Genomic DNA, 13712 nt, shown 5'->3' with positions numbered 1-13712 from the left:
TAGCGCTCTCACATCCACACACAGCAGGCTGTAGTCATGGGCTTTGAGTTCAGCCCGAGTCCACAGTGGGCTCAGCAGCCTAGCAGCTCCTGTTCCCTGCTTCTGCTGCCCGCCGGGGGCTACAGCACCAGCGCCTCTGCGCCCAGGCATTCCCATGAGCTCCTGCACTTCCTTCAAACAAAATGGGGGTCCTTCCTGTCCTGGACCCCTGCTTTGGGTCAGGCCCAGTCCCCTGGAATCTTCCAGTATACCTCTTTCAGTTCTGCTGTGGTTTTTTCCTACAGCAAAGGGATTCTCTTTATGAAGGAGTACGTGAATGCTGGTGAGGTATCTTCCGGGAAGCCACTGTCTTCATTCTACAGCAGGTGAGAAGTCCCAGATCTTTCCATGTCACGGCCTTCTCCTGCCAGGCCCTGTGCTGTCCTCATTCCTGCATCCCCAGTACCTCATTAAGTACTTCACCCAGAGTACCTTCTGTGTAATCATTTATTGAATAGGTAGATGATTTAATTGCTCACGGACAAGATTTATGCGTTTCCAGACGTTCTGCCTGACTCGGTGCCTTTGCACTCCCCTTTTGTCATTAACTCATCCTACACTCCACCTCCAGCAGCAGCCGTTTCTGCCTGTATTTGTTTCTCGGTAGACTACAGGCTTTCTTTTGTGAAATCCTGAGAGCATCACTCATGACAGAGCTGGTGAGGCCCCTAAGAACCATCTAGTTAATTCCATCCTGTTCCAGAACTCAGGGCTCCTCTCTTCAGCTCGCACGCTCCTTCCAGCATGCCAGGTTGCCTCATCTGAACACACATTGCTTGCTTCCGGATGCCACCTCAGCTGAAAACTAACCCACACTGAGACAGTGTATTCCTGGGATTTTTTTTTATGACACGTCCATCACCCCACTGCTAGGGCGAGGATTTTAGTAACAGAGAGGTGCATCCTGGCCTTATTTCAGGATTGGGCCTCTGGGGACTCCAGACCAGCTTTCACTGCTGCTGCGGAATGATGATCATGGGCGTAGGGTCAAATTCAAGTGTCTGTTCAGCCCCCATTTGTTGGGTCATTTTGGAGAAGACACTCAACCTTTATGAGCCTCAGCTTCTTCACTTGTAACTCCTTAGAGTGATTTTTCCTAGTAGCTTTATTGAGATATAATTAATATATCATAAAATTCACTCTTTAAAGTGTACAGTCCAGTGGTTTTTGGTATATTTACAATGTTGTGCAATCATCACCACCATCCAATTCCAGGACGTTTTTATCACACAAAAAGGGAACCCCAGACCCATTAGCAGCGCCCCCAGCACCACAAGCCACAGCCCCTGGCCACCACTATTTTCTGTCTCTGTAGCTTTTTTCAGGGAGGTGATTTTTTGTTTTTGTTTGTTTGTTTGGGGTTTTTTTTTGACATGCCACGCAGCATGTGGGATCTTATTAATTCCCTAGCCAAGGATCGAACCTGTGCCCCCTGCAGTGGAAGCTCGGAGTCTTAACCACTGGACCGCCAGGGAAGTCCCCTTGCTGTGGCGCCATCTAGCGTTTGCCCCTATGAACTCTGTCCATCTCCTGGTTTTTCTTCTTCCAGTCCCACCAGTGTTTTGTTTAATGGGGCACTTAGAGTTGTGTAGTCCAGCGTGTTTTTGCCTTTTGCTTTACCTTCCAGGAGGCTTAGAGGTAAGCTTAAATCTCAAAAGAAATCAGAAGCTGGGCTGAAATTCTGGCTCACCCCTTACTCCAAGCATGACCTTAGGCAGGTCACTTAACCTCAGAAGGTCATCACACAGCTCCTGTTAGCATGACAGCTTCACTAAGCCATATCCCAGAGCTTGTAGCTAGTTGCCCTTCCCTGGAAATAGTTTTTTTGATCATTATTTTTTATTATAAAAAGTCATATTATTGAAAAATGAAGATGCGAAAAGGAAAAAAACAAATTAAAAATCACCCCTAATTCCACTGTGTAACCCAGCACAGTATTATGTTGGAATGTTTCCTTGTTTTTTTTTGTTCCCATTCTTAGTTGATTCCTGCAGTGAGTGGGCCCCTGGCGATTGTCACATTATAACCGAGGGCCGTATGTGGGGAGAAAAGCCATGGTCCTTTCCCACTGGTCCGTGAAACTGACAGTTCTCCAGAACCCTAGCCACCCCCTTCTCATCTCCTCACCACAGCAGGTCTTCTTTGCCCCCAGAGAATTATGCCTCGTTGGCACCAAGTTCATTTGGCATAACAGATGATGGCTGGTCATGCAGAGTCATGTGTTAATCAGAAAAGCATTCTCCACTCATGACTGCTCTCCTCTCTCCCATCACACTCCCTGCAGCGTCAGCAGCATTGAGGACTCACACAACATGGAGAAGAAACTCCCACATGACAGTACTCCATACTCTGAGAGGTAAGTCTGCTGTGTTACCAGGGAGCTCACAGGTCTCCAGAAGGAGAAGCAGGTGAGGGAGATTTACACGCTGAAAGTCCATTTGCTTTTGTCTGCCGCTTTGCTACTTCTGGTCCATTTCCAGATGGGATGTGTCACACCACAGCATAGGGCACTGCTTCCCTCATCAGGCTGTCACACTTGTGGCAATGAAAGCCTTTGAATCCAGCTAAGACCAAAGGGCAAAAACAGTAAGTTAGTGGCAGAGCTAGGGCTAAACCCCAGGGCCCTGAGTACTCCCAGGTAAGGGGTGTTTCCACTCTGCCATCTGACTAACTGTGGGCTGGGACTGGTGGTCGCAAAATAGGAGGGAGGAACAGGGCTGTGACGAGGGCAACACTGTCAAGAGCCCGAGCCCTGGACCAGCAGCAAGGCAGGCAGGGACTTTTGACAGGTTCTGTCTGAGGAGGAAAACCAGGGGGTGACTTGAGGAACAAAGGCAGGGATCCTGGAACTGGGGAGATACTCAATCTACAAGTCGGTGTCTAGGACTTCAGTATGAGGTCCCAGCAGGCTCTACAGCCACACTGATTTTGTGATAGTCCTTGGACCCATGCTGCCTCTGTGGTACTCCAGGTAGGACTCAGTGCTCCCAGGCATGAAGAGAAGGGCCATCAAGACAAGGGGCCAGGTGGAGCATACAGAGACGTGTCTCCTGTAGGAGAAGATGTATGTCTTCCTATTCTAGGTGGGAACAGCCCCCCAAGCAGATATGCTAGGCAGAGGGACAGAGGCAAGCAAGCTGCCTGGAATAAGCATCAGATCGTGGTGTCCAAACGTACGATAGAGAGTAGCGTGAAGACACAGGACTGGTTTCTGGAAACAGTGTGACGGTCTACAGTGGGCTGCGGTCCAGTCTGGCCCAAGGCTATGTGGCCAGTTCACAGCACAGGAAAAGATGGCAGGCTGGGAATCCTGGCAGCAGCCTAAGCCTGGCTACGTCAGACCACAGGACCTGGCTGCGTCACAGCAATAGTCTGCGTACCAGCCTGACCGCGGATTCTTGTTTTTCATTTCCCAGAACAAGTGGAGGGGTCTGTACTTACTGCAACCAGGAGATCGGAGACTGTCCAAAGATTACCTTGGAACATCTCGGCCTTTGCTGCCATGACTATTGCTTTAAGGTAAGGAAGACAGGTGGTGTTGCTGAGAACGTCATCCAGAGCTGGGGAGCCTTTATGGGTGCAGAGAGTGTGGAGAAGGCTTTATCTCTGTATGAATGTGCTCCATCTCAAAGGCTGTGCAGAACTGGGAGCTGAATGGGCTCCCAAGTCAAAAGGAGTACTATGTGCTTAATACTTTGAGGGAAACAAAAGCATTCTTCTGGGGAAAGACTATTCCCAGCAGACAGCCAACAAGTGCATAGGCCCTGGGGCAGCAGCATGGAATAGTTTAGCTCGCGTGGCTGGAATGCCATGAGTGAGGGGTGAGTGGTAGGAGATAAAGTCTAAAGGATGGCTAAGAACTGGATCATGCAGGCCTTTCAGGACACAGAGAGACTTTGGGTTTTATTCTGAACGCAGTTGGAACCTACTGGATGGTTTGGGTCGTGGAGAGACAGGGTCTGACTCATGCTTTTCAAAGGATCCCTCTGACTGCTAGGTGAAGGAGCGAATGTAGAGGGGCAGGAATGGGAAAAGGGAGATCAGTTAGGAAACTGCTGCAGTAGATCAAGCTAGAGAAAGCAGTCACTTGATTAGGGAGTTGGCAGGGGACATGTCAAGATGGTGCCTGGATCGGGGATACTGTTTGAAAATAGAGCTGGTAGGTTGTGGCTATGAGAAAATGAGAGGAGTCAAAGGAGATTGCAAAGTTTGGGGCCCAGGCCATTAGCTGAAAGGATGGTGGCACCTTTTACCGAGAAGGGAAGGACTAGAGGGGAGCAGGTTTGAGCAGAGGGAAGGCAGAGATGAGTGAAATTGAAGATGCCTCAGTGAGAGCTATGTGAGGAGCTCACATGGCCGTTTGGATATGTGAGTTTGTGTTCCAGGGTAAGGCTGGAGCTGGGAGTCCGCAGGGCATGCTTTTTCCCTGAGCCGTCCCTGACCTGATGAAATCACCTAAGGTGTGAGTGGGTGGAGAGGGGGGCTGACGCTGAGCCTTGTGGCTTTCTAGCATTTAGAGGTTGGGAAGAGGAGGGGGTCCACAGAGGAGGGTGAGAAGTAACACAGAGTGCAATGCCCCAAGTGACACAGTTTCTCCGAAGACTGCATTGGTCACCCTGTCAGTGGTTGCTGAGAGATCAAATGGGATGAAGCCTGAGAACTGACCTTGAATTTTGCAGCATGGTGGTCATCTGTGACCTCAGTTGGAGCAGTTTTGCTGGAGTGAGGGGGATAGAAGGTTGACTGGAGTGGGCTCATGTGGAAATGGACAGAGTGAGCCTGGAAGACTCTCCTGATGGGTTGCCTTTGTAAGGGAGCAGTGCAAGCAGACAGTGGGGCAGAGGTGCCAGGCATGGGTTGGTGCAGATGGGAGCGATACAGTAGTGAGCAGACACTGATGACACAGGAGAAAGAGATGTTGATGGTGATCATGATGTACGTCTGTAGGAGAGAAAGATGGGTACCAGTTGACACATGGCAGGAATAGGAAAGGCCAAATCTCTGCGTCACATACAGAGAGGTTCCCAAGTTGGCTGGTGGAAGAATGAAGAACTTCAGTACTTGCTTCTGTTTTCTCAGTCGATTAGAAAACATGATCATCTATGAGTGAGGGTGGGCAAGGGGTGTTGGACACTCGAGAAGAAAGGGGAGTCTGTGAAATGTTGTCTCAGAGACAGGGAGGGTGGATGGGCTGTGCAGAGCCCGCTTGAAGGGAGGGCTCGTTCGTTCCTATGGAGACCGGTCAGCATGTACTGTGTTGTTCCCTAGCCAGGCTCAGCCACAAGGGTGAAGCAGGGGCAGTTGCATTTACTGGGGCGGAGATTATGCCAGGTGAGTTGGCAGGGTTTGGTCTGTGTGCAACGGAACAGTAACAGTGAGGCGGCGAGCTGGTCCAGTAATGGAGGTTCCAGCGGTGGCAGAGGCCAGCCAAATAAGCTGGAGGACATGGAAGTCAAGCAGTGGTGTGTATGACTTGTTGGTTGTAACGAGATCTAGAGCAGCAGTTCTCACTCTGGAGTGTGCATCTCACACTTGACCAGCCCCTGAAGGGCTTGTTAAGACACAGAGTGCTGGGCCCCAGCCCAGTATCTAACTCAGTACGTCTGGGTGGGACCTGAGAATTGGCCTCTCTAACAAGTTTCCAGGCAATGCTGAGGCTGCTTGTCCACATAGAGTCTGGCCAGAGCAGTGGCCGAGGTAGAGAGGGGCCCAGAACATTGGAGGAAGGGAACAAGAGGCCACGTGGTGGGAAGCTCTTCCATCTGCGTGGATCCAGAATTGACTCAGGAGTGCTGCAGGGAGAGACTGTGACATGTCATTTGGCAAAGAACATTTTGTTTCCCCGATTCCTGGACTTACATGAAAACTTATTAGAAACTATTATGAACAATTACATACCAATAAATTGGACACCCTAGAAGAGGTGGATAAATCCTTAGAAACATACAACCTACCAAGACAGAACCAAGAAGAAATTGGAAGCTTGAACAGACGAATAATAAATAAGAAGATTGGCTCAGTAACCAAACACCTCTCAACAAAGAAGAACTCAAGGCTGGGTCTTCACAGGCAAGTCTACCAAACATTTAAAGAAAAATTAATACCAATCCTTTCTATACCCTTCCAGAAATGGAAGAAAGAACACTTCCAAACTCATTTTATGAAGTTAGCATTATCCTGACACCAAAGCCAGGCAAAAAATTAGAAATAGAGCTACCAGATGATCCAGCAATCCCACTTCTGTGTATATACACAAAGGAATTGAAATCAGGATCTCAAAGAGGTGTCTGTATTCTCTGTTCATTGCAGCATTGTTAACAATAGCCAAAACATGGAAGCAACCTGATTGTGCGTTGCCTGATGAATGGCTGAAGAAGATGTGGTATATAGGGACTTCCCTGGTGGCGCAGTGGTTAAGAATCCGCCTGCCAATGCAGGGGACACGGGTTCGAGCCCTGGTCCGGGAAGGTCCCACATGCCACGGAACCACTAAGCCCGTGCACCACAACTACTGAGCCTGTGCCCTAGAGCCCCACGAGCCACAACTACTGAGCCCACGTGCCACAACTACTGAAGCCCGTGCACCTAGAGCCTGTGCTCCGCGACAAGATAAGCCACCGCAGTGAGAAGCCCATGCACTGCAATGAAGAGCAGCCCCCACCTGCACAACTAGAGAAAAGCCCGCGTGCAGCAACGAAGACCCGACACAGCCAAAAATACATTAAAAAAATAAAATGTGGTATATACACAAAATGGGATATTATTCAGCCTTTAAAGAAAGAAGGAAATCCTGCCATTTGCAACAACATGGATGAACACGTAGGACGTTGTGCTAAGTGAAGTAAGCCAGACACAGAAGGACAAATACTACCTAGTACCACTTATGTGAGGAATCTAAAACAGCCAAACCCATAGAAGAGAGTAGAAGGGTGGTTGCCAGGGGCTGGGGAGGGGGAAATGGGGAGGTGATGGTCAAAGGGTACAACGTGTCAGGTACCCAAGATAAGTAAGTTCTAGAGATCTAGAATATTTTGTCAATTTTTGGTTATATACTTTAATTACAGGGCACCCTGTTAAACAGAGAGCAAAATTACGGGAGTCTCAGACCTAAGCAACTCTGGGCACATTTGGTCTCACAGAGCCAAGTGTTGGGTTAAGGGTGCAGTTGGAGTGGGTTGGGGTCCCAGGAAGGCTTTGTGAGGGAGGTGGGTCCAGAGTCAGAGGTGAAGAGGTGTCCAAGGGTATTTTCCAGGTGGCTAAACAGGTCTCCATCGTGCGTACAGAGGGAATAGGGATGAAGAGGCAGGCAGGAGGCTGGCAGGCCTGGGAGGAGGAGGCACAGAACGGCAGGGATTTTAAACTTGCCTGATTGGAGCTCACACAGGGCTGGGGAACTTGGAGTTGTGGCAAAATAGGCCTGATATTCTTGGGGAATTCTTGGAATGTGGGCAGGGTGCCTGAGAGCCACGCCTGGGGTCCATGAGCACAGAGGTGAAGAGGATATTATTTTCGTAAGATCACACAGCTGCTCAGAACCGAGGGTGGAAATCCCGGTTCCGATACCAGAGCCAGTGTTGTCTCAGCTACGCCCTGCAGCCTCCCAGGATGTGCCATTCCATTGCTCAAGTTCATTTGTACAAACTAATCTGTCACTATCCTCAACTGTAGGTTTATCTTACCTTTGTTAGATTGACATAACATTTTAAAATACTAGTTTGTAGGGGACTTCCCTGCTGGTCCAGTGGGTAAGCCTCCGCGCTCCCAATGCAGGGGGCCCCGGTTCAATCCCTGGTCAGGGAACTAGATCCCTCATGCATGCCTTAGCTAAGAGTCCGCATGCCGCAACTAAGAGTCCGCATGCCGCAACTAAAGATCCTGCGTGCCGCAACTAAGACCTGGTGCAGCCGAAATAAATAAATAAATGAACATTAAAATAAATAAATACTAAAATAAATAAATAAAATGGAATACTAGTTTGTTTTGTTATATTTAGGAAGAAAGAGCAGACATTTATGGCCACAGCCTCACAACAACCTTTTAGGGTCCCTGTTCTCCGCAGTGTGAGGAATGTTGCAAGCCCAGATTGTTGATTTTTTTCCTGTGTTCCCAGAGGTGACCCCCTAAATGGATCAGCACCATTAGCTGGCTAAGTTGAGGTTCAGGTCCTGGTCTACAGTAACTAGAATCACAGAGGGCTGATAAATTTACAGTGAAAAAATGGCCAGGAGGATAGCCTCATCCACCAGAGGGCAGACAGCAGAAGCAAGAAGAACTACAGTCCTGCAGCCTGTGGGACAGAAACCACATTCACGGAAAGACAGACAAGATGAAAAGGCTGAGGGCTATGTACCAGATGAAGGAACAAGATAAAACCCCAGAAAAGCAACTGAATGAAGTGGAGATAGGCAACCTTCCAGAAAAAGAATTCAGAATAATGATAGGGAAGATGATCCAGGACCTCGGAAAAAGAATGGAGGCAAAGATCAAGAAGATGCAAGAAATGTTTAACAAAGACCTAGAAGAATTAAAGGACAAACAAACAGAGATGAACATTACAGTAACGGAAATGAAAACTACACTAGAAGGAATCAATAGCAGAATAACTGAGGCAGAAGAATGGATAAGTGACCTGGAAGACAGAATGGTGGAATTCACTGCCACGGAAGAAAATAAAGAAAAAAGAATGAAAAGAAATGAAGACAGCCTAAGAGACCTCTGGGACAACATTAAACGCAACAACATTCGCATTATAGGGGTCCCAAAAGGACAAGAGAGAGAGAAAGGACCGGAGAAAATTCTTGAAGAGATTATAGTCAAAAACTTCCCGGCGTCCGTGCCCGAGGCTCGTGGGTCTGCGGCCGCAGTGCGTGGCGCCGGAGCTTGAGGGGGTGGGGGTTGGGGGTGGGCTGGCTGCCACCATGGCCGGGAGTCAGGACGTGTTCGACGCCATCGTGATGGCGGATGAGAGGTTATGATGGTGCCAATTACACAGCTGGGCCTTCAAAGTTAGAGCCACAGTCACGGTACATTTTGTGATCATCTGATGACGTTTCTCCTTGCTAGTCTCCTGAGATGTGATGGAAAGCCCAGTTTCATGGGGAAGGTTATCAGGAAGGCTATGAAGAAGGAAGTATTTTGGGTATGATTGAAGGAAGACAGTATGGCATGTTACATGGAGCTAAAATCGGATCTGAGATCGGGTGCTACCAAGGTTTTGCTTTTGCGTGGAGATGTCTCCTAAACGGCTGGGCCACTGAGAAAGACAGCAAAGAGATGAAGGTCTTAGAATCGTTGATTGGAATGATTCAGAAATTCCCTTATGATGACCCTACTTATGATAAACTTCATGAAGACTTAGACAGAATTAGAGGGAAATTTAAGCAGCTTTGTTCATTACTAAACATCCAGCCCGACTTTAAAATTAGTGCAGAAGGTTCCAGACTTTCATCTTGAGGATGACAGACGCACAAAGATGAAACGTCAGGGAACAGATGTTCGTATGTTAAGTGTTTAAAAATGTGATTAAAGGCAAAACAATGATGGGGGATTCATTGTTTTGCAGGGAGGGTTCCAGCTTGGCCGCTGAAAGGGCTTCCTTCCCCCGAGGTCTGCCGGGTGGCCTCGATGCCCCCCACGGGGCCCCTCCGCATAGGCCCGTCCTTTGTTGGGCCCTGTCTGCTCTGCAGCATGAACGTGGCCCTGGCAGAGTCCTCACCGGGCTGCTCTTCTCTGGTCCAGGGTCCAGGCCCCAGGCTCACGGGTTCTCGTCATCTGGCAGGCCTGGCTGGATCTAGACTTGGGTTGGCTCTGGATATGATAAACCTCGCCTTTACCCCCCCGGGCTTTGGTCAGCGCTCAGAGGGACGGTTTTTTAAAAAATGAGAGCCACAGGGTTGACACAAAGCAGGTTAATGGGAAGGAGTGATGGGTACTGGACATTTATTGACGCTTGAGATGTACCAGTGCTGTGACCTGCTTCTCATGTTTTATTTAGTCCCTTCAGGAGCCCACGAGGTAGGCGTTATTCCCATTTTATAGACAAGGAAACTGAGGCCCAAGAGACTGCCTGGTCCAAGGGCAGTGGGCGGCAGAACTGGGACTCCAGCCCTGTCTCCTGGTGCCCGCTCTGGAATGCACAGTCGCACCCACAGTCTCGGGGTCCCTACCCGCAGGTCCTCGCTATGCCCCGTGGAGCCCTGGGGCATCTCATGTCACCATGGACATGGGCGTCTGGCTGAGAGGAGCAGAGGCCAGCCTTGTCCCCAGGAAGCCGGGACGAGCTCTTCCTGTGTCCCCAGGTGGGTGGGGCTCTGCAGCATCAAAAATGGTCAAGGGGAGGAGACTTTAAGGCCACCATTCTACGTGCAGAAACTTTGGAGCCTTACTGCATGCAGCTTCCTTCTAGTGTGAGTTCTTCTGTCTTCTGCCCGGACTTAAAAGGCATCATTTGTACACGGTGCACGGCCTCAGGTGCGCCTTCGTCACAGACACCAGCAGCGCTTATCTCGGGCCGGTGGGATGGAGGGGCTTTTGTTGTCGTTTACCTGGGTGGATTTTTGTGCTTCCTAAGCTATCTGTTTAGATAATGTATTATTTTTATAATTGAAAAAAAAGAGTATAAAGAGTATATTTTAAAGCAGAAAAAAAAAATTCCCTAACATGGGAAAGGAAATAGCCACCCAAGTCCAGGAAATGCAGAGAGTCCCATACAGGATAAACCCAATGAGAAACATGCCGAGAAAAAGACAAAGAAGAATTATTGAAAGCAGCAAGGGAAAAACGACAAATAACATACAGAGGAACTCCCATAAGGTTAACACCTGATTTCTCAGCAGAAACTCTACAAGCCAGAAGGGAGTGGCATGATATACTTAAAGTGATGAAAGGGAAGAATCTACAACCAAGATTACTCTGCCCGGCAAGGATATCATCAGATTCGATGGAGAAATCAAAAGCTTTACAGACAAGCAAAAGCTAAGAGAAGTCAGCACCACCAAACCAGCTCTACAACAAATGCTAAAGGAACTTCTCTAAGTGGGAAACACAAGAGGAGAAAAGGACCTGTAAGAACAAACCCAAAACAATTAAGAAAATGGTAATAGGAACATACATATCGATAATGACCTTAAATGTGAATGGATTAAATGTTCCAGCCAAAAGACACGGGCTTGCTGAATGGATACAAAAACAAGACCCAGATATATGCTGTCTACAAGAGACCCACTTCAGACCTAGGGACACATTCAGACTGAAAGTGAGGGGATGGAAAAAGATATTCTATGCAAATGGAAATCAAAAGAAAGCTGGAGTAGCAGTACTCATATCAGATAAAATAGACTTTAAAATAAAGAATGTTACAAGAGACAAGGAAGGACACGACATAATGATCAAGGGATCAATCCAAGAAGAAGATATAACAATTATAAATATATATGCACCCAACATAGCACCTCCGTACATAAGGCAACTGCTAACAGCTCTAAAAGAGGAAATCGACAGTAACACCATAATAGTGGGGGCTTTAACACCTCACTTAACATCAGTGGACAGATCATCCAAACAGAAAATTAATAAGGAAACACAAGCTTTAAATGACACAACAGACCAGATAGATTTAATTGATATTTATAGGACATTCCATCCAAAAACCGCAGATTACACTTTCTTCTCAAGTGCACATGGAACATTCTCCAGGGTAGATCACATGTTGGGTCACAAATCAAGCCTCAGTAAATTTAAGAAAACTGAAATCATATCAAGCATGTTTTCTGACCACAACGCTATGTGATTAGAAATCAGTTACAGGGAAAACAACGTAAAAAGCACAAACACATGGAGGCTAAACAATACATTACTAAATAACCAAGAGATCACTAAAGAAGTCAAAGAGGAAATCAAAAAATACCTAGAGACAAATGACAATGAAAACACGATGGTCCAAAACCTATGGGATGCAGCAAAAGCAGTTCTAAGAGGGAAGTTTATAGCTATACAAGCCTCCCTCAAGAAACAAGAAAAATCTCAAATAAACAATCTAATGTTACACCTAAAGGAACTAGGGAAAGGAGAACAAACAAAACCCAAAGTTGGTAGAAAGAGAGAAATCATAAAGATCAGAGCAGAAATAAATGAAATAGAAACAAAGAAAACATTAGCAAAGATTGATAAAAGTAAAAGCTGGTTCTTTGAGAAGATAAACAAAATTATTAAACCATTAGCCAGACTCATCAAGAAAAAGAGGGAGAGGACTCAAATCAATAAAATTAGAAATGAAGAAGGAGAAATCACAACCAACACTGCAGAAATACAAAGGATTATAAGAGATTACTACAGACAACTATATGCCAATAAAATGGACAACCTGGAAGAAATGGACAAATTCTTAGAAAGGTATAACCTTCCAAGGCTGAACCAGGAAGAAATAGGAAATATGAACAGACCACTCACAAGTAATGAAACTGTGATTAAAAATCTTCCAACAAACAAAAGCCCAGGACCAGATGGCTTCACAGGTGAATTCTATCAAACAATTAGAGAAGAGCTGACACCCATCTTTCTCAAACTCTTCCAAAAAATTGCAGGTGAAAGAAAACTCCCAAACTCATTCTATGAGGCCACCATCACCCTGATACCAAAACAAGACAAAGATACTCCAAAAAAAAATTACAGACCAATATCACTGATGAATATAGATGCAAAAATCCTCAACAAAATACTAGCAAACAGAATCCAACAACAGACTAAAAGGATCATACACCATGATCAAGTGGGATTTATCCCAGGGATGCAAGGATTGTTCAGTATACATAAATCAACCAAAGTGATACACCATATCAACAAATTGAAGAAGAAAAACCATATGATCATCTCAATAGATGCAGAAAAAGCTTTTGACAAAATTCAACACCCATTTATGATAAGAAACTCTCCAGAAAGTGAGCATAGAGGGGGAACCTACCTCAACATAATAAAGGCCGTATATGACAAACCCACAGCAAACATTTTTCTCAATGGTGAAAAACTGAAAGCATTTCCTCTTGAGATCAGGAACAAGACAAGGATGTCCACTCTCGCCACTATTATTCAACATAGTTTTGGAAGTCCTAGCCATGGCAGTCAGAGAAGAAAAAGAAATAAAACGAATCCAAATCGGAAAAGAAGAAGTAAAACTGTCACTGTTCACAGATGACATGATACTATACATAGAGAATCCTAAAGATGCCACCAGAAAACTGCTAGAGCTAATCAATGAATTTGGTAAAGTTGCAGGAGCCAAAATTAATGCACAGAAATCTCTTGCATTCCTATATACTAATGATGAAAAATCTGAAAGAGAAATGAAGGAAACACTCCCATTTACCATTGCAACAAAAAGAATAAAATACCTAGGAATATACCTTCCTAGGGAGACAAAAGACCTGTATGCAGAAAACTGTAAGACACTGATGAAAGAAACCAAAGATGACACAAACAAATGGAGAAATATACCGTGTCCTTGGATTGGAAGAATTAATATTGTGAAGATGACTCTACTACCCAAAGCAATCTACAGATTCAATGCAATCCCTATCAAATTACCACTGGCATTTTTCACAGAACTAGAACAAAAAATCTTAAAATTTGTATGGAGACACAAAAGACCCCGAATAGCCAAAGCAGTCTTGAGGGAAAAA

General features: G+C 46.3%; 1 protein-coding gene across 10 annotated transcripts in view; it reads left to right on the top strand.

Annotated features, from left to right (window-relative positions):
* The window catches only part of ZNF185 (zinc finger protein 185 with LIM domain), a 72200-nt gene that overhangs the window by 41013 nt on the left and 17475 nt on the right, over positions 1 to 13712 (top strand). For 9 of the 10 annotated variants that reach the window (XR_010940068.1, XM_067723951.1, XM_067723959.1 and 6 more), the window contains 3 exons: positions 285 to 365; positions 2324 to 2395; positions 3456 to 3558. Coding sequence is in view for 9 of the 10 variants with exons in the window: in XM_067723951.1 (XP_067580052.1) it covers positions 285 to 365; positions 2324 to 2395; positions 3456 to 3558 (256 nt within the window). In the remaining variant the exon portion in view is untranslated. Of the gene's footprint in view, positions 1 to 284; positions 366 to 2323; positions 2396 to 3455; positions 3559 to 6348; positions 6793 to 13712 lie in introns of those variants that run through there. The other variant, XM_067723957.1, reaches the window with a different exon arrangement.

Source organism: Pseudorca crassidens, chromosome X (genome assembly GCF_039906515.1).
Source record: "Pseudorca crassidens isolate mPseCra1 chromosome X, mPseCra1.hap1, whole genome shotgun sequence".
Lineage (NCBI taxonomy): Eukaryota > Metazoa > Chordata > Mammalia > Artiodactyla > Delphinidae > Pseudorca > Pseudorca crassidens.
Note: the sequence above shows the minus strand (reverse complement) of the source record. Positions and strands in the feature narration are given on the sequence as shown.